This window comes from Hyla sarda, chromosome 4, assembly GCF_029499605.1.
Source record: "Hyla sarda isolate aHylSar1 chromosome 4, aHylSar1.hap1, whole genome shotgun sequence".
NCBI classification, from domain to species: Eukaryota; Metazoa; Chordata; class Amphibia; order Anura; family Hylidae; genus Hyla; species Hyla sarda.
Genome location: NC_079192.1, coordinates 413,247,270 through 413,273,835, shown reverse-complemented (window position 1 = coordinate 413,273,835; position 26,566 = coordinate 413,247,270). Strand labels below are relative to the sequence as shown.

General features: G+C 47.1%; 1 protein-coding gene across 7 annotated transcripts in view; it reads left to right on the top strand.

The window, feature by feature from the left end:
• Positions 1–26,566, top strand: part of DGKI (diacylglycerol kinase iota) — a 311,383-nt gene that overhangs the window by 142,899 nt on the left and 141,918 nt on the right. For 3 of the 7 annotated variants that reach the window (XM_056517740.1, XM_056517743.1, XM_056517739.1), the window contains exons 6-7: positions 6,409–6,507; positions 22,929–23,000. In XM_056517740.1, coding sequence (XP_056373715.1) covers positions 6,409–6,507; positions 22,929–23,000 — 171 coding nt within the window. The remainder of the gene's footprint in view (positions 1–6,408; positions 6,508–22,928; positions 23,001–26,566) is intronic. The other 4 variants (XM_056517742.1, XM_056517746.1, XM_056517741.1 and 1 more) reach the window with 2 other exon arrangements.

Here is a 26,566-nt window from a genome sequence, read left to right as displayed (position 1 = left end):
TACGGTATATACTATTGTTGGGTTCCAGTCTCTAGACCAAAACATCAGTCACATCCAGTTACAGATTTGCTGTAAAAAGTTTTCTTGTTCAGTTGTTCTCTATTTAGTTTTTTTATTATGCTTATTTATTATTATTATTATTATTATTATTATTTGTATTATTATTAATAATATTAATAATAATTGTATTATTTATATTATTATTTGTATTTGTATTATTATTAATAATATTTGTATTATTGTTTATATTAATAATATACATTTTTATTATTATTATTTATTTATAGGTCATTTTTTTTTATACATTTATGTTTTTTATACATTTATGTATTTATTTTGTGGTATTGGGGGAAAATGTAGGAAAAAAAAAAAAAAAGATAAATGAATTGATTCGGAACTTGTCAAAATTGTTCAGAATTTTTCCAAAATTTGGATTTGTCCAAACCCAAACCTTTTGGCCTTAATGGGGTTATTCAGGAAAAAACTTTTTTTTACATATCAACTGGCTCCAGAACGTTAAACAGATTTGTAAATTACTTCTATTAAAAAATCTTAATCCTTTCAGTACTTATGAGCTTCTGAAGTTAAGGTTGTTCTTTTCTGTCTAAGTGCTCTCTGATGACACGTGTCTCGGGAACCGCCCAGTTTAGAAGAGGTTTGCTATGGGGATTTGCTTCTAAACTGGGCGGTTCCCGAGACACGTGTCATCAGAGAGCACTTAGACAGAAAAGAACAACCTTAACTTCAGAAGCTCATAAGTCTAATCCTAACTCTACTAACCCTAACTTTAAATCCTAACCCTGATCCTGCTAGCACTAATTTTATTCTACTAAGCTTAAAGGGGTACTCCGGTGCCCCAGTGTTCGGAACATTTTGTTCCGAACACTTGGAGTGGCAGCGGGGGTCATGACATCACTGCCACCCCCTTTGTGACGTCATGCCACGCCCCCTCCAAGTCTATTGGAGGGGGCGTGCCATCCCATAGACTTGTATTAAGGGGACTTGGCATGATGTCACCAGGGGGCGTGGCCATAACATCATGACCCCTGGCGCCCTCACCCAGCGTTCTAAATAAACAAGGGGTGCTGCACAGAGATCGTGGGACCCCCGTGATCAGACATCTTATCCCCTATCCTTTGGATAGAGGATAAGATGTCTAGCAGTGGAGAACCCCTTTAAAGGGGTACTCCGCTGCTCAGCGTTTGGAAGAAACTGTTCTGAACGCTGGAGCCGACACGGGAGCTCGTGATTTAATAGCCCCGCCCCCTCAGGACAGCACGCCCCGCCCCCTCAATGCTAGTGTATGGGAGGGGGCGTGACGGCTGTCACGCCCCCTCCCATACACTTGCATTGAGTAGGTGGGGTGTGACGTCATGAGGGGGCGGGGCATACTGTGTATGCTCCGTGATTCCGCTAGGACCTATTCACACTTGTTAGCAGCGGAGTACCCCTTTAGCCCTAATCACTTTAACCCTAGTAATCGTAACCTTACTAACCCTAACTCTAATGCTACTAGTCCCAACCCTACTAATATTAAAGGGGTATTCCAGGAAAAAAAAATTTTTTTATATATCAACTGGCTCCAGAAAGTTAAACAGATTTGTAAAATTACTTCTATAAAAAAAATAAATCTTAATCCTTCTAATAATTATCAGCTGCTAAAGTTGAGTTGTTCTTTTCTGTCTGGCAATAGTGCTCTCTGCTGACATCTCTGCTTGTCTCGGGAACTGCACAGAATAGAAGAGGTTTGCTATGGGGATTTGCTTCTACTTTGGATAGTTCCCGAGATGGGTGTCATCAGAGAGCACTTAGACAGAAAAGAACAACTCAACTTCAGCAGCTCATAAGTACTGAAAGGATTAATATTTTTTAATAGAAGAAATTTACAAATCTGTTTAACATTGTGGAGCCAGTTGATATATAAAAAAAAGTTTTTTCCTGGATAACCCCTTTAACCCCATTCCATATCCTACTAACCCTAACCCTATTAACCCTGAGTAATTATAACCTTACTGTACTTTAATCCTACTAAGGGTGCATTCACACCACGTTTTTGCAATACGGCAGCCGGATTCATTTGAATGAATGTTTTTTACATTCTTTCGCCGGATCCGGCTGCCATATTGCAAAAACGTGGTGTGAATGCACCCGGGCTCTAACCCTAGTAAAACTAACTATTGTAACCCTGCAAACCCTAAGGCTATGTTCACACTTTGAAAATTCTGCATATATGTGGAATTTCTGCATAATTCATGCGGAATATACTGCATTAAAGGGGTTATCCAGGAAAAAACTTTTTTATATATCAACTGGCTCCAGAAAGTTAAACAGATTTGTAAATTACTTCTATTAAAAAATCTTAATCCGTCCAGTACTTATGAGCTTCTGAAGTTAAGGTTTTTCTTTTCTGTCTAAATCCTCTCTGATGACACCTGTCTCGGGAAACACCCAGTTTTGAAGCAAATCCCCATAGCAAACCTCTTCTAAATTGGGCGTTTCCCGGTACAGGTGTCATCAGAGAGGATTTAGACAGAAAAGAACAACCTTAACTTCAGAAGCTCATAAGTACTGAAAGGATTAAGATTTTTTAATAGAAGTAATTTACAAATCTGTTTAACTTTCTGGAGCCAGTTGATATATATAAAAAAGTTTTTTTCCTGGAATACCCCTTTAATTCCGCATGAATTCTCTGTGCAAAGAAAATGAGGCTTTTCTTTCATTCCTTTTTTAAATTTTGTGTGGAATCTGCGCAAATTCCGCATGAAATTTGCTTAAATTCGGCATTTTGCGGAGAAAAAAAAAAAGCCCCATTCATTTCAATTGGCTTCCGCATCTGAGTTCTGCATAAATTTAGGACAGGCCCTTTTTTTTTGCGGAATGCGGAATTTCCGCAGCGGAAAGACCGATGCGGAAATACTGCAGTACTGCGGAATCCCATTGAAGTTCATAAGCTATAAACACATGCAGAATTTCCATGCAGAAGTCTGTGCGGAAATTTTGACGTATGAACATTGGGCCGCGTTCACACAACGGAAATTCCATATATCTGCATGAATTCTGAATCCGCATTGGTTCTGTGCAGAATTCCGCAGTTTTTTTTATAATTTGTGGAATCAGTGTGGAATTTGTGTGGAATGTATGCAGAATTTCTGCATGGATTCCGCACAGATTCTGCCTTATTCTGCATGAATTTAAAGCCAATACATTTCAATAATATTCCGCTGTCCCATTCACACAGCAGAATTTCTGCTGCAGAATTTCCGCTCCAAGAATTCCATAGAAGTGTATTGGCTATAAATGCAGAATTTTTATGCAGAATTCAGTGCACAAATTCTGCAGTGTGAACCTGGCCTTACCCTACTAACTCAAATCCTAACCATAAGGCTGGGTTCTCACTGCAGAATTTCTGGGCAGAATTTCTGCCAGAGATCGAGCCGGCGGCACTAGGACCGAGCAGACTGCATTGCTGCCACCATAGACTGCAATGCATTTTTGGGTGGATCTTTTGGGAGTTCTGCTCAGAAATGCATTGCCATCTATGGGGACGGCAATGTAGTCCCCGCGGTCCTAGTGCCGCCGGCTCGACCTCCGGCAGAAATTCTGCCCAGAAATTCCACAGTGTGAACCTAGCCTTAGGATTAGTAGGGCTAGGGACCCCAAACCGAATCCTAATTCTTCTAATGATACGGTCCCGTTCACACTACAGAAATTCCACTTACAGCAGCCTCCTCTGGAATCGGCGCTTAATGTCTGCGGACAGAAAGCGCCGTCCCATTCACTGCAGTGCTGGGACTTCTCTGGCGGAATCATGTTCAATCTTCCGGCGGAATAAAAATCCGTTTTGGAAGTTTCTTTACAGAACTTCCGTGGTCTGAATAGAGCAGCAGAGTCCCATTGAGATCGATGGGAGTCTGCTGCAAGTGAAATTCCATAGTGTGAAGAGGGTCTATCGCTAATCCTATTAACCTAAACCCTAATAAATCTCTTCTAATGATCTGTGTTGGGCTGGGTTCACACTACGGTTTGTAACTACGGTTCCCATATACGGCTGGGAGGAGGGGTGGGCGGGGCTTAATCGTGTCTATGAGCCGACCGGAGTGAACCATAGCCTCCGGTCGGCTGTTTTTCGGCCGTATGCAGTTTCCCGACCGCAGGCAAAAACGTGGTCGACCACGTTTTTGCCTGCGGTCGGGAAACCGCATACGGCCGAAAACGCAGCCGACCGGAGGCTGCAGTTCACTCTCGTCGGCTCATAGACATACATTAAATACGGTTCCCGAATACGGCTGAGTGAGGGCGCCGCGGATAAGCCCCGCCCCCTCCTCCCAGCCGTATACGGGAACCGTAGTTCAAATCGTAGTGTGAACCCAGCCTTACTCTGTTTTGGATTTTTCTGGTTACGTTGTATCTCACCTTCGTACATAAAGGGGGAGATTTATCAAAACCTGTCCAGAGGAAAAGTTGCCCAGTTGCCCATAGCAACCAATCAGATCACTTCTTTCATTTTGCTGAGGCCTTATTAAAAATGAAAGAAGAGATCTGATTGGTTGCTATGGGCAACTGGGCAACTTTCCCTCTGGACAGGTTTGGATAAATCTCCCCCAAAATCTTTAAAAATAATCCTGTTATCTATAACCCTAGTAATTGTAAGATTATTAACCCTAATCCTAGCCCTACTAGCTCTAAATTTAACCCTACTAACCCTTACCCTACTAATCTTTATAACTCTTACCCTAGTAAACCGAACCCTACTAACTTTAAAGGGGTATTCCGCCCCTAGACATCTTATACCCGATCCAAAGGACAGAACATTATGTTCAGAGCGCTGGGTCCGGGCGACTATTTTTTATTTGGGGAGAGATATATAGGGGGAGGGACTACAAGCTGTTTCTTGTTGTTTTCTTTTTTTTTTTTACTTTGTGTTTGTTCCCCTCATATGGTCATTACATTACTTTATTTTGTTCTCATTTAAAGAGGTACTCCGCTGCTCAGCATTTGGGACAAACTGTTCCGAACGCTGGATCCGGCGGCGGGAGCTTGTGATGTCATAGCCCCGCCCCCTTCATGATGTCAAGTCACGCCCCCTCCCACAGACTTGCATCTAGGGGGGCGGGGCGTGACGTCATGAGCTTCTGCCGCAGGCTCTAGCGTACGGAACAGTTTGTTCCAAACGCTGAGCAGTGGAGTACCCCTTTAAAGGGGTACTCATTTTGTTCAAAAAGCTCGGAGCCGAAGGCTGTGATCGTGATGTCACGGCCACACCCCCTCGTGAAGTCACGGCCTCGCCCCCTCCATTTATGTCTATGGAAGGGGGCCTGTCGGACGACAGGCCCCCTCCCATAGACATGAATGGAGGGGGCGTGGCCATGACACCACGAGGGGGCGTGGTTGTGACCTCACGACCACTACAGCAGGAACCCGGTGTTTGTTTAGAATGCCGGGTGCTGCGGAAGATTGCGGGGGGGCCCAATGCGATCAGACATCTTATCCTCTATCCATTGCATAGGGGATAAGATGTCTAGCAGCGGAGTACCCCTTTAAGTGCCTGTTCACATGACGTTTTCCCCTTTGGGGTATACATCAATATCTATCAAAAAGGAATGTTGACCTATACCTCAGCGCATTGCATTGGCCCCATTCACTTTTGAATATGGACATTAGTTAACTAGGTCAACATTAACCCCTTAATGACCAATGACAGCTATATCCATCATTATGATCTTGTGGGTACTGTTCAGTGTACCGACGAGATTGCAGAAGTTTAACCCCTCACATGCTGCGGTCAATAGTGACCCCCTACTTGTAAGGTGTTTTACAGAAGAAGCTCCCCCTGTCTGGCAACCGCCACCCTGCAACGTGATTGGTTATTGGTTAGTACAAAATCGACATGTATTATAGTAGCAAACTATAATATATTTCTTTATTTGGGGCGGAGATGCTCCTTAAAGGGGTACTCCGCCCCTAGACATTTTATCCCCTATCCAAAGGATGGGGGATAAGATGTCTGATCGCGGGGGTCCCGCTGCTGGGGACCCCCGCGATCTCCGTGCTGCACACGGCATTTGTTAAGAGCGTCAGGTACAGCGCCGGAGGATTATGACATCACAACCACGCCCCCTCAATGCAAGTCTATGGGAGAGGGCGTGACGGCCATCACGCCCCCCTCCCATAGACTTGCATTGGGGGGGCATGGCCATGATGTCACGAGCAGGGCGTGACCGTGACGTCATGAGCCTCCGCCCCGCATCGCCAGTTATCTGGCACGGATGACATCATACCCCTTCAGATAGGGGACAAGATGTCTAGGGGCAGAGTACCCCTTTAAGCCCCTGTCTCTACTTCTCTTGTTGCTGTCAGTGCCCACCCCGGATATCCAGCCTGACCTACGCTCTAATGGTTTTTCCTCAGGTCAGACATTTTTCTTGTTGTTCTAACCAGCAGAATTTGGTGAGGCATCACTGGGTACACCGACGGCGGCAAGAGGGAAAATGCAAGCATTGCGGGAAGGTAAGAGAACGTCCAGCCTCCGTATCATGAAGATAAAGTATCACTCATTCTATGAACTGTTAATACCAAGATGCGAGCAGCTCCAGGCCGCGCTCTACAATGAATCATAATATCTTCTTCATCTTAGGGCGACTAAGTGATGAATCATCATGAAATGTCAGCGAGAAATGTCATAATAAGCTGTCAGGGTACAAGATCCCAGCTAATCTAGATATCATCCATTCCCCATACTGGGTCCTATGTACACAAATATAGCTACTATAATACTGCTCCTAACTAAAAAAAATATAACTACTATAATACTGCCCCCTATATACAAGAATATACCTACTATAATACTGCTCCTATATTCAAGAATATAACTACTATAATACTGCTCCTATATACAAGAATATAACTACTATAATACTCCTCCTATATACAAGAATATAACTACTATAATACTGCCTCCTATATACAAGAATATAACTACTATAATACTGCTCCTATATACAAGAATATAAGTACTATAATACTGCCTCCTATATAAAAGAATATATCTACTATAATACTGAGTCCTATATACAAGAATATAACTACTATAATACTGCTCCTATATACAAGAATATAACTACTATAATACTGCTCCTATATACAAGAATATAACCTCTATAATACTGCTTCTATATACAAGAATATAACTACTATAATACTGCTCCTATATCCAAGAATATAACTACTATAATACTGCTCCTATGTACAAGAATATAACTACTATAATACTGCTCCTATATACAAGAATATAACTACTATAATATTGCTCCTATATACAAGAATATAACTACTATAATACTGCTCCTAACTAAAAAAAATATAACTACTATAATACTGCCCCCTATATACAAGAATATACCTACTATAATATTGCTCCTATATACAAGAATATACCTACTATAATACTGCCTCCTATATACAAGAATATAACTGTCACGATGCCGGCTGGCAGGTAGTGGATCCTCTGTGCCAGAGAGGGATTGGCGTGGACCGTGCTAGTGGATCGGTTCTAAGTCACTACTGGTTTTCACCAGAGCCCACCGCAAAGCGGGATGGACTTGCTGCGGCGGTAGTGACCAGGTCGTATCCACTAGCAACGGCTCAACCTCTCTGACTGCTGAAGATAGGCGCGGTACAAGGGAGTAGACAGAAGCAAGGTCGGACGTAGCAGAAGGTCGGGGCAGGCAGCAAGGATCGTAGTCAGGGGCAACGGCAGGAGGTCTGGAACACAGGCTAGGAACACACAAGGAAACGCTTTCACTGGCACGATGGCAACAAGATCCGGCAAGGGAGTGCAGGGGAAGTGAGGTGATATAGGGAAGTGCACAGGTGAACACACTAATTGGAATCACTGCGCCAATCAGCGGCGCAGTGGCCCTTTAAATCGCAAAGACCCGGCGCGCGCGCGCCTTAGGGAGCGGGGCCGCGCGCGCCGGGACAGGACCGAGGGAGAGCGAGTCAGGTACGGGAGCCGGGGTGCGCATCGCGAGCGGGCGCTACCCGCATCGCGGATCGCATCCCGGCTGGAAGCAGAATCGCAGCGCCCCGGGTCAGTGGATCTGACCGGAGCGCTGCAGTGGGGAGAGTGTAGCGAGCGCTCCGGGGAGGAGCGGGGACCCGGAGCGCTCGGCGTAACAGTACCCCCCCCCTTGGGTCTCCCCCTCTTCTTAGAGCCTGAGAACCTGAGGAGCAGACTTTTGTCTAGGATGTTGTCCTCAGGTTCCCAGGATCTCTCTTCTGGACCACAACCCTCCCAATCCACCAAAAAAAAGGTCTTCCCTCTGACCTTCTTAGATGCCAGAATCTCTTTGACGGAGAAGATGTCCGAGGAGCCGGAAACAGGAGTGGGGGGAACAGATTTGGGAGAGAAACGGTTGATGATGAGTGGTTTAAGAAGAGAAACGTGAAAGGCATTAGGAATACGAAGAGAAGGAGGAAGAAGAAGTTTGTAAGAGACAGGATTAATCTGACACAAAATTTTGAAAGGACCAAGATAGCGTGGTCCCAACTTGTAGCTAGGGACACGGAAGCGGACATATTTAGCGGAGAGCCATACCTTGTCTCCAGGGGAAAAAATGGGAGGAGCTCTTCTTTTCTTATCCGCGAACTTCTTCATGCGTGATGAAGCCTGTAAGAGAGAATTTTGGGTCTCTCTCCATATGATGGAAAGGTCACGAGAAATTTCATCCACAGCGGGCAGACCAGAGGGCAAGGGAGTAGGGAGGGGGGGAAGAGGGTGACGGCCGTACACCACGAAAAATGGGGATTTGGAGGAAGATTCAGAGACTCGGAAGTTATACGAGAATTCGGCCCATGGAAGGAGATCTGCCCAGTCATCCTGGCGGGAGGAAACAAAATGTCGTAAATAATCACCCAAGACCTGGTTAATTCTTTCCACTTGTCCATTGGATTGGGGATGATATGCAGAAGAAAAATTTAATTTAATCTTGAGTTGTTTACAGAGAGCCCTCCAGAATTTAGACACGAATTGGACGCCTCTATCCGAGACAATCTGTGTGGGAAACCCGTGAAGACGAAAAATGTGTACAAAAAATTGTTTAGCCAACTGAGGCGCTGAAGGAAGACCAGGAAGAGGGATGAAATGTGCCATTTTGGAGAATCGATCAACGACCACCCAAATAACAGTGTTGCCACGGGAAGGGGGTAAATCAGTAATAAAATCCATACCAATCAGAGACCAAGGCTGATCGGGGACAGGCAGGGGATGAAGAAAACCAGCGGGCTTCTGGCGAGGAGTCTTATCCCGGGCACAGATAGTGCAGGCTCGTACAAAGTCCACAACATCCGTCTCCAGAGTCGGCCACCAATAGAAGCGGGAGATGAGTTGCACAGATTTCTTGATGCCCACATGACCTGCGAGATGGGAGGAGTGACCCCATTTGAGGATTCCGAGGCGTTGGCGTGGAGAAACAAAGGTCTTTCCTGGAGGAGTTTGCCTGATGGAGGCTGGAGAAGTGGAAATCAGGCAGTCAGGAGGAATGATGTGTTGTGGAGAGAGTTCAACTTCCGAGGCATCCGAGGAACGAGAGAGAGCATCGGCCCTAATGTTCTTATCGGCAGGCCGAAAGTGAATTTCAAAATTAAATCGGGCAAAGAACAGAGACCACCGGGCCTGGCGAGGATTCAGCCGTTGGGCAGACTGGAGGTAGGAGAGGTTCTTGTGATCGGTGTAAATAATAACTGGAAATCTTGATCCCTCCAGCAGATGCCTCCATTCCTCAAGTGCTAATTTGATGGCTAGAAGCTCTCGATCCCCGATGGAGTAGTTCCTCTCCGCCGAAGAGAAGGTCCTAGAAAAAAAACCACAAGTGACAGCATGCCCGGAAGAATTTTTTTGTAGAAGAACAGCTCCAGCTCCCACTGAGGAGGCATCAACCTCCAATAGGAAGGGTTTGGAAGGGTCAGGTCTGGAGAGCACGGGAGCCGAAGAAAAGGCAGACTTGAGTCGTTTAAAGGCGTCTTCCGCTTGAGGAGGCCAAGACTTGGGATCGGCATTTTTTTTGGTTAAAGCCACGATAGGAGCCACAACGGTAGAAAAATGTGGAATAAATTGCCTGTAATAATTGGCGAACCCCAAAAAGCGTTGGATAGCACGGAGTCCGGAGGGGCGTGGCCAATCTAAGACGGCAGAGAGTTTGTCTGGATCCATTTGTAATCCCTGGCCAGAGACCAAGTATCCTAGAAAAGGAAGAGATTGGCATTCAAACAGACATTTCTCAATTTTGGCATAGAGTTGATTGTCACGAAGTCTCTGAAGAACCATACGGACATGCTGGCGGTGTTCTTCTAGATTGGCAGAAAAAATTAGGATATCGTCCAGATATACAACAACACAAGAGTATAAAAGATCACGAAAAATGTCATTAACAAAGTCTTGGAAGACGGCAGGGGCGTTGCACAGGCCAAAGGGCATGACCAGATACTCAAAGTGTCCATCTCTGGTGTTAAATGCCGTTTTCCATTCATCCCCCTCTCTGATGCGGATGAGATTATAAGCACCTCTTAAGTCCAGTTTAGTAAAGATGTGGGCACCTTGGAGGCGATCAAAGAGTTCAGAGATGAGGGGTAGGGGGTAGCGGTTCTTAACCGTGATTTTATTAAGACCGCGGTAGTCAATGCAAGGACGTAGGGAGCCATCTTTTTTGGACACAAAGAAAAATCCGGCTCCGGCAGGAGAGGAGGATTTACGGATAAAGCCCTTTTTTAAATTTTCCTGGACGTATTCAGACATGGCAAGAGTCTCTGGGGCGGACAGAGGATAAATTCTGCCCCGGGGTGGAGTAGTGCCCGGGAGGAGGTCAATAGGACAATCATAAGGCCTGTGAGGAGGTAGAGTCTCAGCTTGTTTTTTGCAGAAAACATCCGCAAAGTCCATATAGGCCTTAGGGAGACCGGTTACTGGAGGAACCACAGAGTCACGGCAAGGTTTGCTGGGAACCGGTTTTAGACAGTCCTTGGAACAAGAGGGCCCCCAACTCTTGATCTCCCCAGTGGACCAATCCAGGGTTGGGGAATGAAGTTGAAGCCAGGGAAGTCCAAGGAGAATTTCAGAAGTGCAATTGGGGAGGACCAAAAGTTCAATCCTCTCGTGATGAGATCCGATACACATTAGAAGGGGCTCCGTGCGGAAACGTATGGTACAGTCCAATCTTTCATTGTTTACACAATTGATGTAAAGGGGTCTGGCGAGACTGGTCACTGGGATGTTGAACCTGTTGACGAGAGAGGCCAAAATAAAATTTCCTGCAGATCCAGAGTCCAAGAAGGCCATAGTAGAGAAGGAGAAGGCAGAGGCAGACATCCGCACAGGCACAGTAAGACGTGGAGAAGCAGAGTAGACATCAAGGACTGTCTCACCTTTGTGCGGAGTCAGCGTACGTTTTTCCAGGCGGGGAGGACGGATAGGACAATCCCTCAGGAAGTGTTCGGTACTAGCACAGTACAGGCAGAGATTCTCCATGCGGCGTCGTGTCCTCTCTTGAGGTGTCAGGCGAGACCGGTCGACCTGCATAGCCTCCATGGCAGGAGGCACAGGAACGGATTGCAGGGGACCAGAGGAGAGAGGAGCCGAGGAGAAGAAACGCCTCGTGCGAACAGAGTCCATATCTTGGCAGGGCTCCTGACGCCTTTCGGAAAAACGCATGTCAATGCGAGTGGCTAGGTGAATGAGTTCATGTAGATTAGCAGGGATTTCTCGTGCGGCCAGAACATCTTTAATGTTGCTGGATAGGCCTTTTTTAAAGGTCGCGCAGAGGGCCTCATTATTCCAGGATAATTCTGAAGCAAGAGTACGGAATTGTACGGCATACTCGCCAACGGAAGAATTACCCTGGACCAGGTTCAACAGGGCAGTCTCAGCAGAAGAGGCTCGGGCAGGTTCCTCAAAGACACTTCGGATTTCCGAGAAGAAGGAGTGTACAGAGGCAGTGACGGGGTCATTGTGGTCCCAGAGCGGTGTGGCCCATGACAGAGCTTTTCCAGACAGAAGGCTGACTACGAAAGCCACCTTAGACCTTTCAGTGGGAAACTGGTCCGACATCATCTCCAGGTGCAGGGAACATTGGGAAAGAAAGCCACGGCAAAACTTAGAGTCCCCATCAAATTTATCCGGCAAGGATAGGCGTAGACCAGAGGCGGCCACTCGCTGCGGAGGAGGTGCAGGAGCTGGCGGAGGAGATGATTGCTGAAGCTGTGGTAGTAACTGCTGTAGCATAACGGTCAGTTGAGACAGCTGTTGGCCTTGTTGCGCTATCTGTTGTGACTGCTGGGCGACCACCGTGGTGAGGTCAGCAACAACTGGCAGAGGAACTTCAGCGGGATCCATGGCCGGATCTACTGTCACGATGCCGGCTGGCAGGTAGTGGATCCTCTGTGCCAGAGAGGGATTGGCGTGGACCGTGCTAGTGGATCGGTTCTAAGTCACTACTGGTTTTCACCAGAGCCCGCCGCAAAGCGGGATGGACTTGCTGCGGCGGTAGTGACCAGGTCGTATCCACTAGCAACGGCTCAACCTCTCTGACTGCTGAAGATAGGCGCGGTACAAGGGAGTAGACAGAAGCAAGGTCGGACGTAGCAGAAGGTCGGGGCAGGCAGCAAGGATCGTAGTCAGGGGCAACGGCAGGAGGTCTGGAACACAGGCTAGGAACACACAAGGAAACGCTTTCACTGGCACGATGGCAACAAGATCCGGCAAGGGAGTGCAGGGGAAGTGAGGTGATATAGGGAAGTGCACAGGTGAACACACTAATTGGAATCACTGCGCCAATCAGCGGCGCAGTGGCCCTTTAAATCGCAAAGACCCGGCGCGCGCGCGCCCTAGGGAGCGGGGCCGCGCGCGCCGGGACAGGACCGAGGGAGAGCGAGTCAGGTACGGGAGCCGGGGTGCGCATCGCGAGCGGGCGCTACCCGCATCGCGGATCGCATCCCGGCTGGAAGCAGAATCGCAGCGCCCCGGGTCAGTGGATCTGACCGGAGCGCTGCAGTGGGGAGAGTGTAGCGAGCGCTCCGGGGAGGAGCGGGGACCCGGAGCGCTCGGCGTAACAATAACTACTATAATACTGCTCCTATATACAAGAATATAACTACTATAATACTGCTCCTATATACAAGAATATAACTACTATAATACTGCTCCTATATACAAGAATATAACTACTATAATACTGCTCCTATATACAGGAATATAACTACTATAATACTGCTCCTATATACAAGAATATAACTACTATAATACTGCTCCTATATACAAGAATATAATTACTATAATACTGCTCCTATATACAAGAATATAACTACTATAATACTGCCTCCTATATACAAGAATATAATTACTATAATACTGCTCCTATATACAAGAATATAACTACTATAATACTGCCCCTATATACAAGAATATAACTACTATAATACTTCTCCTATATACAAGAATATAACTACTATAATACTGCCTCCTATATACAAGAATATAATTACTATAATACTGCTCCTATATACAAGAATATATCTACTATAATACTACTCCTATATACAAGAATATAACTACTATAATACTGCTCCTATATACAAGAATATAACTACTATAATACTGCTCCTATATACAAGAATATAACTACTATAATACTACTCCTATATACAAGAATATAACTACTATAATACTGCCTCCTATATACAAGAATATAACTACTATAATACTACTCCTATATACAAGAATATAACTACTATAATATTGCTCCTATATACAAGAATATAACTACTATACTACTGCTCCTATATACAAGAATAGAACTACTATAATACTGTCTCCTATATACAAGAATATAACTACTATAATACTGCTCCTATATACAAGAATATAACTACTATAATGCTGCTCCTATATACAAGAATATAACTACTATAATACTACCTCCTTCCTATATACAAGAATATAACTACTATAATACTGCTCCTTTATACAAGAATATAACTACTATAATACTGCTCCTATATACAAGAATATAACTACTATAATACTGCTCCTATATACCAGAATATAACTACTATAATACTGCTCCTTTATACAAGAATATAACTACTATAATACTGCCCCTATATACAAGAATATAACTACTATAATACTTCTCCTATATACAAGAATATAACTACTATAATACTGCCTCCTATATACAAGAATATAATTACTATAATACTGCTCCTATATACAAGAATATAACTACTATAATACTGCTCCCATATACAAGAATATAATTACTATAATACTGCTCCTATATACAAGAATATATCTACTATAATACTGCTCCTATATACAAGAATATAACTACTATAATACTACTCCTATATACAAGAATATAACTACTATAATACTGCCTCCTATATACAAGAATATAACTACTATAATGCTGCTCCTATATACAAGAATATAACTACTATAATACTGCCTCCTTCCTATATACAAGAATATAACTACTATAATACTGCTCCTTTATACAAGAATATAACTACTATAATACTGCTCCTATATACAAGAATATAACTACTATAATACTGCTCCTATATACAAGAATATAACTACTATAATACTGCTCCTATATACAAGAATATAACTACTATAATTCTGCTCCTATGTACAAGAATATAACTACTATAATACTGCTCCTATATACAAGAATATAACTACTATAATACTGCCACCAATATACAAGAATATAACTACTATAATACTGCCTCCTATATACAAGAATATAACTACTATAATACTGCCTCCTATATACAAGAATATAACTACTATAATACTGCTCCTATATGCAAGAATATAACTACTATAATACTGCTCCTATATACAAGAATATAACAACTATAATACTGCCTCCTATATACAAGAATATAACTACTATAATACTGCCTCCTATATACAAGAATATAACTACTATAATACTGCTCCTATATACAAGAATATAACTACTATAATACTGCTCCTATATACAAGAATATAACTACTATAATACTGCTCCTATATACAAGAATATAACTACTATAAAACTGCCTCTGTCACGATGCCGGCTGGCAGGAGGTGGATCCTCTGTGCCAGAGAGGGATTGGCGTGGACCGTGCTAGTGGACCGGTTCTAAGTCACTACTGGTTTTCACCAGAGCCCGCCGCAAAGCGGGATGGTGTTGCTGCGGCGGTAGTGACCAGGTCGTATCCACTAGCAACGGCTCAACCTCTCTGACTGCTGAAGATAGGCGCGGTACAAGGGAGTAGACAGAAGCAAGGTCGGACGTAGCAGAAGGTCGGGGCAGGCAGCAAGGATCGTAGTCAGGGGCAACGGCAGGAGGTCTGGAACACAGGCTAGGAACACACAAGGAAACGCTTTCACTGGCACAATGGCAACAAGATCCGGCGAGGGAGTGCAGGGGAAGTGAGGTATACATAGGGAGTGCACAGGTGAACACACTAATTAGAACCACTTGCGCCAATCAGCGGCGCAGTGACCCTTTAAATCGCAGAGACCCGGCGCGCGCGCGCCCTAGGGAGCGGGGCCGCGCGCGCCGGGACAGGACCGACGGAGAGCGAGTCAGGTACGGGAGCCGGGGTGCGCATCGCGAGCGGGCTCCACCCGCATCGCGAATCGCATCCCGGCTGGAGGCGGTATCGCAGCGCACCGGGTCAGTGGATCTGACCGGAGCGCTGCAGTAGCGAGAGTGTAGCGAGCGCTCCGGGGAGGAGCGGGGACCCGGAGCGCTCGGCGTAACAGTACCCCCCCCCTTGGGTCTCCCCCTCTTCTTAGAGCCTGAGAACCTGAGGAGCAGACTTTTGTCTAGGATATTGTCCTCAGGTTCCCAGGATCTCTCTTCAGGACCACAACCCTCCCAATCGACCAAAAAAAAAGTTTTCCCTCTGACCTTCTTGGAGGCCAGTATCTCCTTTACGGAGAAGATGTCCGAGGAGCCGGAAACAGGAGTGGGAGAAACAAGTTTGGGAGAGAAACGGTTGATGATGAGTGGTTTAAGAAGAGAAACGTGAAAGGCATTAGGAATACGAAGAGAAGGAGGAAGAAGAAGTTTGTAAGAGACAGGATTAATCTGGCACAAAATTTTGAAAGGACCAAGATAGCGTGGTCCCAATTTGTAGCTAGGGACACGGAAGCGGACATATTTAGCGGAGAGCCATACCTTGTCTCCAGGAGAAAAAATGGGGGAAGCTCTTCTTTTCTTATCAGCAAACTTCTTCATGTGTGATGAAGCCTGTAAGAGAGAATTTTGGGTCTCTTTCCATATGGTGGAAAGATCACAAGATATTTCATCCACAGCGGGCAAACCAGAGGGCAAGGGAGTAGGGAGGGGGGGAAGAGGGTGACGGCCGTACACCACGAAAAATGGGGATTTGGAGGAAGATTCAGAGACTCTGAAGTTATACGAGAATTCGGCCCATGGTAGAAGATCTGCCCAGTCATCCTGGCGGGAGGAAACAAAATGCCGTAAATAATCACCCAGGACCTGGTTAATTCTTTCTACTTGCCCATTGGATTGAGGATGATAGGCAGAAGAAAAGTTTAATTTAATCTTGAGTTGTTTACAGAGAGCCCTCCAGAATTTTGACACGAATTGGACGCCTCTGTCCGAGACGATCTGCGTGGGCAACCCGTGAAGACGAAAAATGTGTACAAAAATTTTTTTGCCAACTGAGGCGCTGAAGGGAGACCAGGAAGAGGGATGAAATGTGCCATCTTGGAGAATCGATCAACGACCACCCAAACAACAGTGTTGCCACGGGATGGGGGTAAGTCTGTAATAAAGTCCATACCAATCAGAGACCAAGGCTGTTCGGGGACAGGCAGAGGATGAAGAAGACCAGCGGGCTTCTGGCGAGGAGTCTTATCCCGGGCACAGACAGTGCAGGCCCGCACAAAGTCCACGACATCCGTCTCCAGAGTCGGCCACCAATAGAAACGAGAGATGAGTTGCACGGATTTCTTGATGCCCGCATGACCTGCGAGATGGGAGGAGTGACCCCATTTGAGGATTCCGAGGCGTTGGCGTGGAGAGACGAAGGTCTTCCCTGGAGGAGTTTGCCTGATGGAGGCTGGAGAAGTGGAGATCAGGCAGTCAGGAGGAATGATGTGTTGCGGAGAGAGCTCTACTTCCGAGGCATCCGAGGAACGAGAGAGAGCATCGGCCCTAATGTTCTTATCGGCAGGCCGAAAGTGAATTTCAAAATTAAATCGGGCAAAGAACAGAGACCACCTGGCCTGGCGAGGATTCAGCCGTTGGGCAGACTGGAGATAGGAGAGGTTCTTGTGATCGGTGTAAATAATAACTGGAAATCTTGATCCCTCCAGCAGATGCCTCCATTCCTCAAGTGCTAATTTAATGGCTAGTAGCTCTCGATCCCCGATGGAGTAGTTCCTCTCCGCCGGAGAGAAGGTCCTAGAAAAAAAACCACAAGTAACAGCATGCCCGGAAGAATTTTTTTGTAGAAGGACCGCTCCAGCTCCTACTGAGGAGGCATCAACCTCCAATAGGAAGGGTTTAGATGGGTCAGGTCTGGAGAGCACGGGAGCCGAAGAAAAGGCAGACTTGAGCTGTTTAAAGGCGTCTTCCGCTTGAGGAGGCCATGACTTAGGATTGGCATTCTTTTTGGTTAAAGCCACGATAGGAGCCACAATGGTAGAAAAATGTGGAATAAATTGTCTGTAATAATTGGCGAACCCCAAAAAACGTTGGATAGCACGGAGTCCGGAGGGGCGTGGCCAATCTAAGACGGCAGAGAGTTTGTCTGGATCCATTTGTAGTCCCTGGCCAGAGACCAAGTATCCTAGGAAAGGAAGAGATTGACATTCAAACAGACATTTCTCCATTTTGGCATAAAGTTGATTGTCACGAAGTCTCTGAAGAACCATGCGGACATGCTGGCGGTGTTCTTCTAGGTTGGCAGAAAAAATCAGGATATCGTCCAGATACACAACAACACAGGAATATAAGAGATCACGAAAAATTTCATTAACAAAGTCTTGGAAGACGGCAGGGGCGTTGCACAGGCCAAAGGGCATGACCAGATACTCAAAGTGTCCATCTCTAGTGTTAAATGCCGTTTTCCATTCATCCCCCTCTCTGATGCGGATGAGATTATAAGCACCTCTTAAGTCCAGTTTGGTAAAGATGTGGGCACCTTGGAGGCGATCAAAGAGTTCAGAGATGAGAGGTAGGGGGTAGCGGTTCTTTACCGTGATTTTATTAAGACCGCGGTAGTCAATGCAAGGACGTAGGGAGCCATCTTTTTTGGACACAAAGAAAAATCCGGCTCCGGCAGGAGAGGAGGATTTGCGGATAAAGCCCTTTTTTAAATTTTCCTGGATGTACTCAGACATAGCAAGAGTCTCTGGGGCAGAGAGAGGATAAATTCTGCCCCGGGGTGGAGTAGTGCCCGGGAGGAGGTCAATAGGACAGTCATAAGGCCTGTGAGGAGGTAGAGTCTCAGCTTGTTTTTTGCAAAAAACATCCGCAAAGTCCATATAGGCCTTAGGGAGACCGGTTACAGGGGGAACCACAGGGTCACGGCAAGGAGAACTGGGAACCGGTTTAAGGCAGTCCTTGAAACAAGAGGAACCCCAACTCTTGATCTCCCCAGTGGACCAATCCAGGGTTGGGGAATGGTGTTGAAGCCAGGGTAGTCCGAGGAGAATTTCGGAAGTGCAATTGGGGAGGACCAAAAACTCAATTTTCTCGTGATGAGGTCCGATGCACATTAGGAGGGGCTCCGTGCGGAAACGTATGGTACAGTCCAATCTTTCATTGTTAACACAATTGATGTAGAGGGGTTTGGCGAGACTGGTCACCGGGATGTTGAACCTGTTGATGAGAGAGGCCAAAATAAAATTTCCTGCAGATCCGGAATCCAAGAAGGCCATAGTAGAGAAGGAGAAGGTAGAGGCAGATATCCGCACAGGCACAGTAAGACGTGGAGAAGCAGAGTTGACATCAAGGACTGTCTCACCTTTGTGCGGAGTCAGCGTACGTCTTTCCAGGCGGGGAGGACGGATAGGACAATCCTTCAGGAAGTGTTCGGTACCGGCACAGTACAGGCAGAGATTCTCCATGCGGCGTCGTGTCCTCTCTTGAGGTGTCAGGCGAGACCGGTCGACCTGCATAGCCTCCACGGCGGGAGGCACAGGAACGGATTGCAGGGGACCAGAGGAGAGAGGAGCCGGGGAGAAAAAACGCCTCGTGCGAACAAAGTCCATATCCTGGCGGAGCTCCTGACGCCTTTCGGAAAAACGCATGTCAATGCGAGTGGCTAGATGAATGAGTTCATGTAGGTTAGCAGGGATTTCTCGTGCGGCCAGAACATCTTTAATGTTGCTGGATAGGCCTTTTTTAAAGGTCGCGCAGAGGGCCTCATTATTCCAGGATAGTTCAGAAGCAAGAGTACGGAATTGTACGGCGTACTCGCCAACGGAAGAATTACCCTGGACCAGGTTCAACAGGGCAGTCTCAGCAGAAGAGGCTCGGGCAGGTTCCTCAAAGACACTTCGAATTTCCGAGAAGAAGGAGTGTACAGAGGCAGTGACGGGGTCATTGCGGTCCCAGAGCGGTGTGGCCCATGACAGAGCTTTTCCAGACAGAAGGCTGAGTACGAAAGCCACCTTAGACCTTTCAGTAGGAAACTGGTCCGACATCATCTCCAAGTGCAGGGAACATTGAGAAAGAAAGCCACGGCAAAACTTAGAGTCCCCATCAAATTTATCCGGCAAGGATAGTCGTAGGCCTGAAGCGGCCACTTGCTGCGGAGGAGGTGCAGGAGCTGGCGGAGGAGATGATTGCTGAAGCTGTGGTAGTAGCTGCTGTAGCATCACGGTCAGTTGAGACAGCTGGTGGCCTTGTTGCGCTATCTGTTGTGACTGCTGGGCGACCACCGTGGTGAGGTCGGCGACAACTGGCAGAGGGACTTCAGCGGGATCCATGGCCGGATCTACTGTCACGATGCCGGCTGGCAGGAGGTGGATCCTCTGTGCCAGAGAGGGATTGGCGTGGACCGTGCTAGTGGACCGGTTCTAAGTCACTACTGGTTTTCACCAGAGCCCGCCGCAAAGCGGGATGGTCTTGCTGCGGCGGTAGTGACCAGGTCGTATCCACTAGCAACGGCTCAACCTCTCTGACTGCTGAAGATTGGCGCGGTACAAGGGAGTAGACAAGAGCAAGGTCGGACGTAGCAGAAGGTCGGGGCAGGCAGCAAGGATCGTAGTCAGGGGCAACGGCAGGAGGTCTGGAACACAGGCTAGGAACACACAAGGAAACGCTTTCACTGGCACAATGGCAACAAGATCCGGCGAGGGAGTGCAGGGGAAGTGAGGTATACATAGGGAGTGCACAGGTGAACACACTAATTAGAACCACTTGCGCCAATCAGCGGCGCAGTGGCCCTTTAAATCGCAGAGACCCGGCGCGCGCGCGCCCTAGGGAGCGGGGCCGCGCGCGCAGGGACAGGACCGACGGAGAGCGAGTCAGGTACGGGAGCCGGGGTGCGCATCGCGAGCGGGCGCCACCCGCATCGCGAATCGCATCCCGGCTGGAGGCGGTATCGCAGCGCACCGGGTCAGTGGATCTGACCGGAGCGCTGCAGTAGCGAGAGTGTAGCGAGCGCTCCGGGGAGGAGCGGGGACCCGGAGCGCTCGGCGTAACAGCCTCCTATATACAAGAATATAACTACTATAATACTGCTCCTATATACAAGAATATAACTACTATAATACTACCTCTATATACAAGAATATAACTACTATAATACTGCTCCTATATACAAGAATATAACTACTATAATATTCCTCCTATATACAAGAATATAACTACTATACTACTGCTCCTATATACAAGAATATAACTACTATAATACTGCTCCTATATACAAGAATATAACTACTATAATACTGCTCCTATATACAAGAATATAACTACTATAATACTGCTCCTATATACAAGAATATAACTACTATAATACTGCTCCTATATACAAGAATATAACTACTATAATACTGAATTCCGAATTTGTATGTCCCAGGGGGGTGAATACATATGCAAAACACTGTATTGATTTTGGCAGCGATGATTCTGACTGTGTTTTTCCCAGTTTTGGTGAGTCGGCTCACATCTGACTCATTACTAAGTGCAACTAGATAGTAATGTGTGGTTGTTTTTGGGCTGAAGTGAAAGCTTTAGATTTATTGGATCTGTAATTCACTTAAGAGCCTTATTATTATTTTCTGAGGTTTCATCATAATTAGCCATCTTGAGAAATTCATTGGGAATCTGTCAGCTACAATTCACAGTCCAGACTGGTGACACTGTTAAATAGGTGTCAGAGTAAGGAGACGCATGGTACTTCCATAACGTAGAAACATAATTTTATTGTCTGGTGCTAAGTGTCAAGTGTTCCTAAGCCACTGAAATGCTGAGGACTGACACGCCTATTCTCCCTCCCTCCTAGCCGTGATTGAAAGTCATCTGGAAGCCAAGCCCTGTTTTCAAATTTGTGCATATGCATTGCACGCAGGTGCAAGATTTGTAAACAGGGCTTGGCTGCCAGCCAATAAGAAACTGGGATGGAGAGGGGGGAGCGAGGAGACGTTCCAGTCCTCAGCAATTCTGGGGCTTGGGAACACCTCTTTGACTCTTGCCACCAGAGAATAAAATCATTTTTCTACATTATGGAAACACAGGCAGATATATGAAAGGTACCATGTGTCCAGTGTAGCATGGATGCCGTCCCGGTGCCAACTTCCTGACTACTGAGGGAATAACTGACTACAGGGGGGGATTGCCTCACTACTGGGGGAGGGGACTTTCTGCTGGGGTAATTTCCTTTATACTGAGAGTGATAACTTCCTGCTGGGGGGAATCGTTTGACTACTAGGGGACAACGGACTATTGGGGTGGATTACCTAACTAATGGGGGGGGGGTCTGCCTGGCTATGGGGGGATGTCTGACTACTAGGGGGATTGTCAGACTACTGGGTGGGATAAATGATGACTGAGGGGGAGGAGGAATGCCTGACTTCTGGGGGGGGGGGCTTTCTGCTGGGGGTATTGCCTGACTACAGGGGTAAGGTGGGCGCTATCTGGCTACATGGAGAGGTTTTCTAACTACTTGTGAATTGCCTACCTGCTGGGGGAATTTCCTGACTACGAGGGTCAGGTGGATGCTATCTGGCTACATGGGGAGGTTACCTGACTTCTGGGGGGGCTTTCTGCTGGGGGTATTGCCTGACTACAGGGGTAAGGTGGGCGCTATCTGGCTACATGGAGAGGTTTCCAGATTACTTGGGGATTGCCTGCCTGCTGGGGGAATTTCCTGACTACGAGGGTAAGGTGGACGCTATCTGGCTACATGGGGAGGTTACCTGACTACTGGGGGGCTGTCTTCTGGGGGAATTCCTTGACTACAGGGGGGGAGGGAGGGGCTACCTGGCTACAGTGGGGAGGATGCCTAACTACTTGGGGGAATGCCTGCCTGCTGGGGGGATTGCCTGGCTAATGAGGGGGATAGGCTATCTAATGGCGGGATGCTAAATATTGGAGCTGCCCCAGGTTCGGAACGTAAACTGCAGCTGACCGATTTCCATTGCGGACCGGTCTAATATGTCACTGGAGCCCTCCGCCGGTTCAGGACCCTCTGCTGTGGTGCATTGTAGGAGATACAAAGCAAAACACATCTCCCAGAATGCAGTGCAGCAGAGCGCGGCACTAGTTACCAAGATGAGCTGCCTGTTCCATCATCTTTTGTACATAACTTATTGCACAATAAAAAACCACATCCTGATGGAGATCGCGTTTCCTCTTTATCTCATAATTATTATTATGTTTATTTATCTTCAGGGTTTTCAGCAGAAGTTTTCATTCCATAGTAAGGAAATTGTGGCTATCAGCTGCTCGTGGTGCAAGCAGGCGGTAAGTGCAGCTAATGCTTGTTATCTGTAATATTTAAAGGGGTATTCCGGCTTTATACATCTTGATCACGGGGGTCCCATTCTGTGCCGGGAGCTGCCTCCGAGACAAGGACTTGACATCACGGCCACGCGCCCTAATGGCGGCATGCCATGCCCCCTCCATTCATGTCTATGGGAAGGGGCGTGACGGCCGTCACGCCCCCTCCCATAGACATGAATGGAGGGGGCATGGCTGTGATGTCACATCCTTGTCTTGGACGTTGGGACCCCAGTGATTATACATTTTATCCCTTATCCTTTGGATAGGGGATAAAATGTATAAAGCCGGAATACCCTTTTAAAGTGACAGTAACGTAAAAGAACAAATCTCACATTTTATTGCCTACTCCCTCCCTCCCTTCCAGTGCTAGTGCTTGTGAAGCAATTTTAGGAAAAAGGGGTCTAGTTAATCTAAGTATTAAAGAAGTCTTAGGAAGCCATGCCGATTCCCTACAACCAATCCCTAACAATAAATGGCGGGACCAGGAATATAGGATTAGGGGCCGGGCCTTGGTGTCTAAAGGGGCCCTAAAGTTTTCCCTGCCCGATACAACACGTGGTGGAATGGAGCACCCAAGAGATCAACAGACTCATTCTGCTGTGTATGACCATCCTGTCACGTGACCTGCAAGTTCAAAAGAGTAGAAGTCACATGACAGGATTTTCACAAAGAGAAGTCAGTTATCGCCATGGCAACCCCAGAGCAACCACAATCTTTACATTACTAAAGCAGTACGGACATCGGGAAAGTATAGGTTGTTGGGAGGTTGTCTTCCTAGGCCTAGAAAAATCCTCACAGGGAACGAACGGCTTTCTCCCCCGGACTTTAGTTTTGACGTCCTAACTTAGTAACCCCTTAAGCACTTCGGGTTCTTTGTTTTTTTTTGCCCATATAATAATCACTAACCATCACTAGTCCTACAGTGTCATTGGTTATTTACTAGCACAGCTGCATCATTGTGTTTCGCTACTGTAACTGGGTCATGTGGTCACCAGATCACCTGAGGTCAGCACCTATGGAGGCCCCAGGGACAGACACTAGATGGGGCTACTTGACATTAAAGAGGACACCTGGAACAGGGACTAAAGAGGATACATAGGGCAGTTACTGAAGAGGGCACCTGGGGCAGGCACTAAAGAGGATACATAGGGCAGGTACTAAAGAGGGCACCTGGGGCAGGCACTAAAGAGGACACATAGGGCAGGTACTAAAGAGGGCACCTGGGGCAGGCACTAAAGAGGACACATAGGGCAGGTACTAAAGAGGGCACCTGGGGCAGGCACTAAATAGGATACCTGGGGCAGGTACTAAAGAGGGCACCTGGGGCAGGTACTAAAGAGGGCACCTGGGGCAGACACTAAAGAGAACACCTGGGGCAGGTACTAAAGAGGACACCTGGGGCAGGCACTAAAGAGGACACATGGGGCAGGTACTAAAGAGGACACCTGGGGCAGGTAATAAAGAGGACACCTGGGGCAGGAACTAAAGAGGGCACCTGGGGCAGACACTAAAGAGGGCACCTGGGGCAGACACTAAAGAGGGCACCTGGGGCAGGCACTAAAGAGGACACATAGGGCAGGTAATAAAGAGGACACCTGGGGCAGGTACTAAAGAGGGCACCTGGGGCAGACACTAAAGAGGACACATAGGGCAGGTACTAAAGAGGGTACCTGGGGCAGGCACTAAAGAGGACACCTGGGGCAGGTACTAAAGAGGACACCTGGGGCAGGTACTAAAGAGGACACCTGGGGCAGGCACTAAAAGAGGACATCTGGGGCAGGTACTAAAGAGGGCACCTGGGGCAGGCACTAAAAGAGGACATCTGGGGCAGGTACCAAAGAGGGCACCTGGGGCAGGCACTAAAAGAGGACATCTGGGGCAGGTACTAAAGAGGACATCTGGGGCAGGCACTAAAGAGGACACATAGGGCAGGTACTAAAGAGGGCACCATGGGCAGGCTCTAAAGAGGACACATGGGGCAGACACTAAAGAGGGCACCTGGGGCAGCCACTAAAGAGGACACTTGGGGCAGGTACTAAAGAGGAAACATAGGGCAGGTACTAAAGAGGGCATCTGGGGCAGGCATTAAAGATGACACCTGTTAAAGGCACTAAAAAGACACATGAGACAGACATTAAAGTGGAAACCTGTGGCAAGCATTAAATGAAGCACATTGGGAAGATACGTTTAGGGGCACCTGAGGTAAACACTTAAAGAAGCAGCAGGTAAAGGCACTAAAAAGGGGCACCTAAGACAAGCACTCAATGGCACTACATGAGGAAGACATTAAAGAGGGCACCAGGTGCAGGCAGCTTAATAAAGCAACTGGAGGAGGCACAAGAGGGGAGCCCCTTGGATAGGCTGTAAAGAGGGGCACTTGGGAAAGACAATGGGGGAGACCCTATGGGCAGACACTAATTGGGGCACTGTATCGGACCTTAAAAGGGACACCTGAGGAAAGCATCTATAGAGGTACCTGGGATAGGTACTAAAAGATTGGCACTTGGTGCAACTGCCAAATCGGATCACGGGAATTGGGCACTAAATGGGGCAGACTCTAAAGAGGACACATTGGACACAATAAACTGAGCACCTGGGAAAGGCATATAGGGGCACTTGTAGGGGCATCTATAATATTCAGCCATTGGAGTCTTTCTAATCCGCAGGGTGTGTTTTTTTGGTGCTGCTCCTTGACTTTTACGATAGTTTCCTCCCCCAGCCTCTCTTTCTTCCCGTATGCAGACGTGGCACTGTGGTGGCCCAGTACAGGAGGTGTTACCCTGTGCTCCTGCTGTCCTGTCAGGCAGCGTCCTTCGGTGTCCCCCAAGGCCCCTGCACTTGCTTGCCCATTATAAATGTGTTTTACCATGTAAAGTGTTATAAAATGTAATGTTGCTTTAAAAGTTATACCATGTGATATGTCATGTGATTGTTACCCAGGAGGTACCAGTGACCAGGTGACCCCAAGAGTGACCTATGGGCTCCCTGCTAGTCTCCCCATATAAGCCCTGGGTGGAGCTTCTCACTCTTCTGCTGAGGTCCAGTGCAGTCTTGTCTAGTGTGTGTGTCCAGAGTGTTGGAGACCTCAAAGTCCAGTTCTGCAGCCGCCATCAAGTCAAGTAAGATAAAGTCACAGCTTTATGAGTCAAGTCAGTCCCTGTCATCTGTCAAGTCAGTGTGGTCTGCATTCAACTGTCCAGTCCTACTACAAGTCCCAGCAAGCCCTTAAGGTCTCTGCGTCACTGGTCACCTCCTTGGGCCCTGGCTGAACTGTATAGACTTTACCATCTGTCTACCCTCAGTAAAGCTACCGTTGTCTGTAACTTGGCGTTGGAGTCTTTATTGCCCCCGTGCCTAGCCCAGGATCTAGCGGTATACCTTCGGGTGGTTATAGGCTAAACCATGCCCTGGTGTCACAAATACAAGGGGTTAATGCCATCTGCCCCTAAGGTAACAACATCTGCCCTGCACCACACACCCTGCCACCACAACTTTTGGCGTCACGAACAGGATACGGGTGTGCGCCT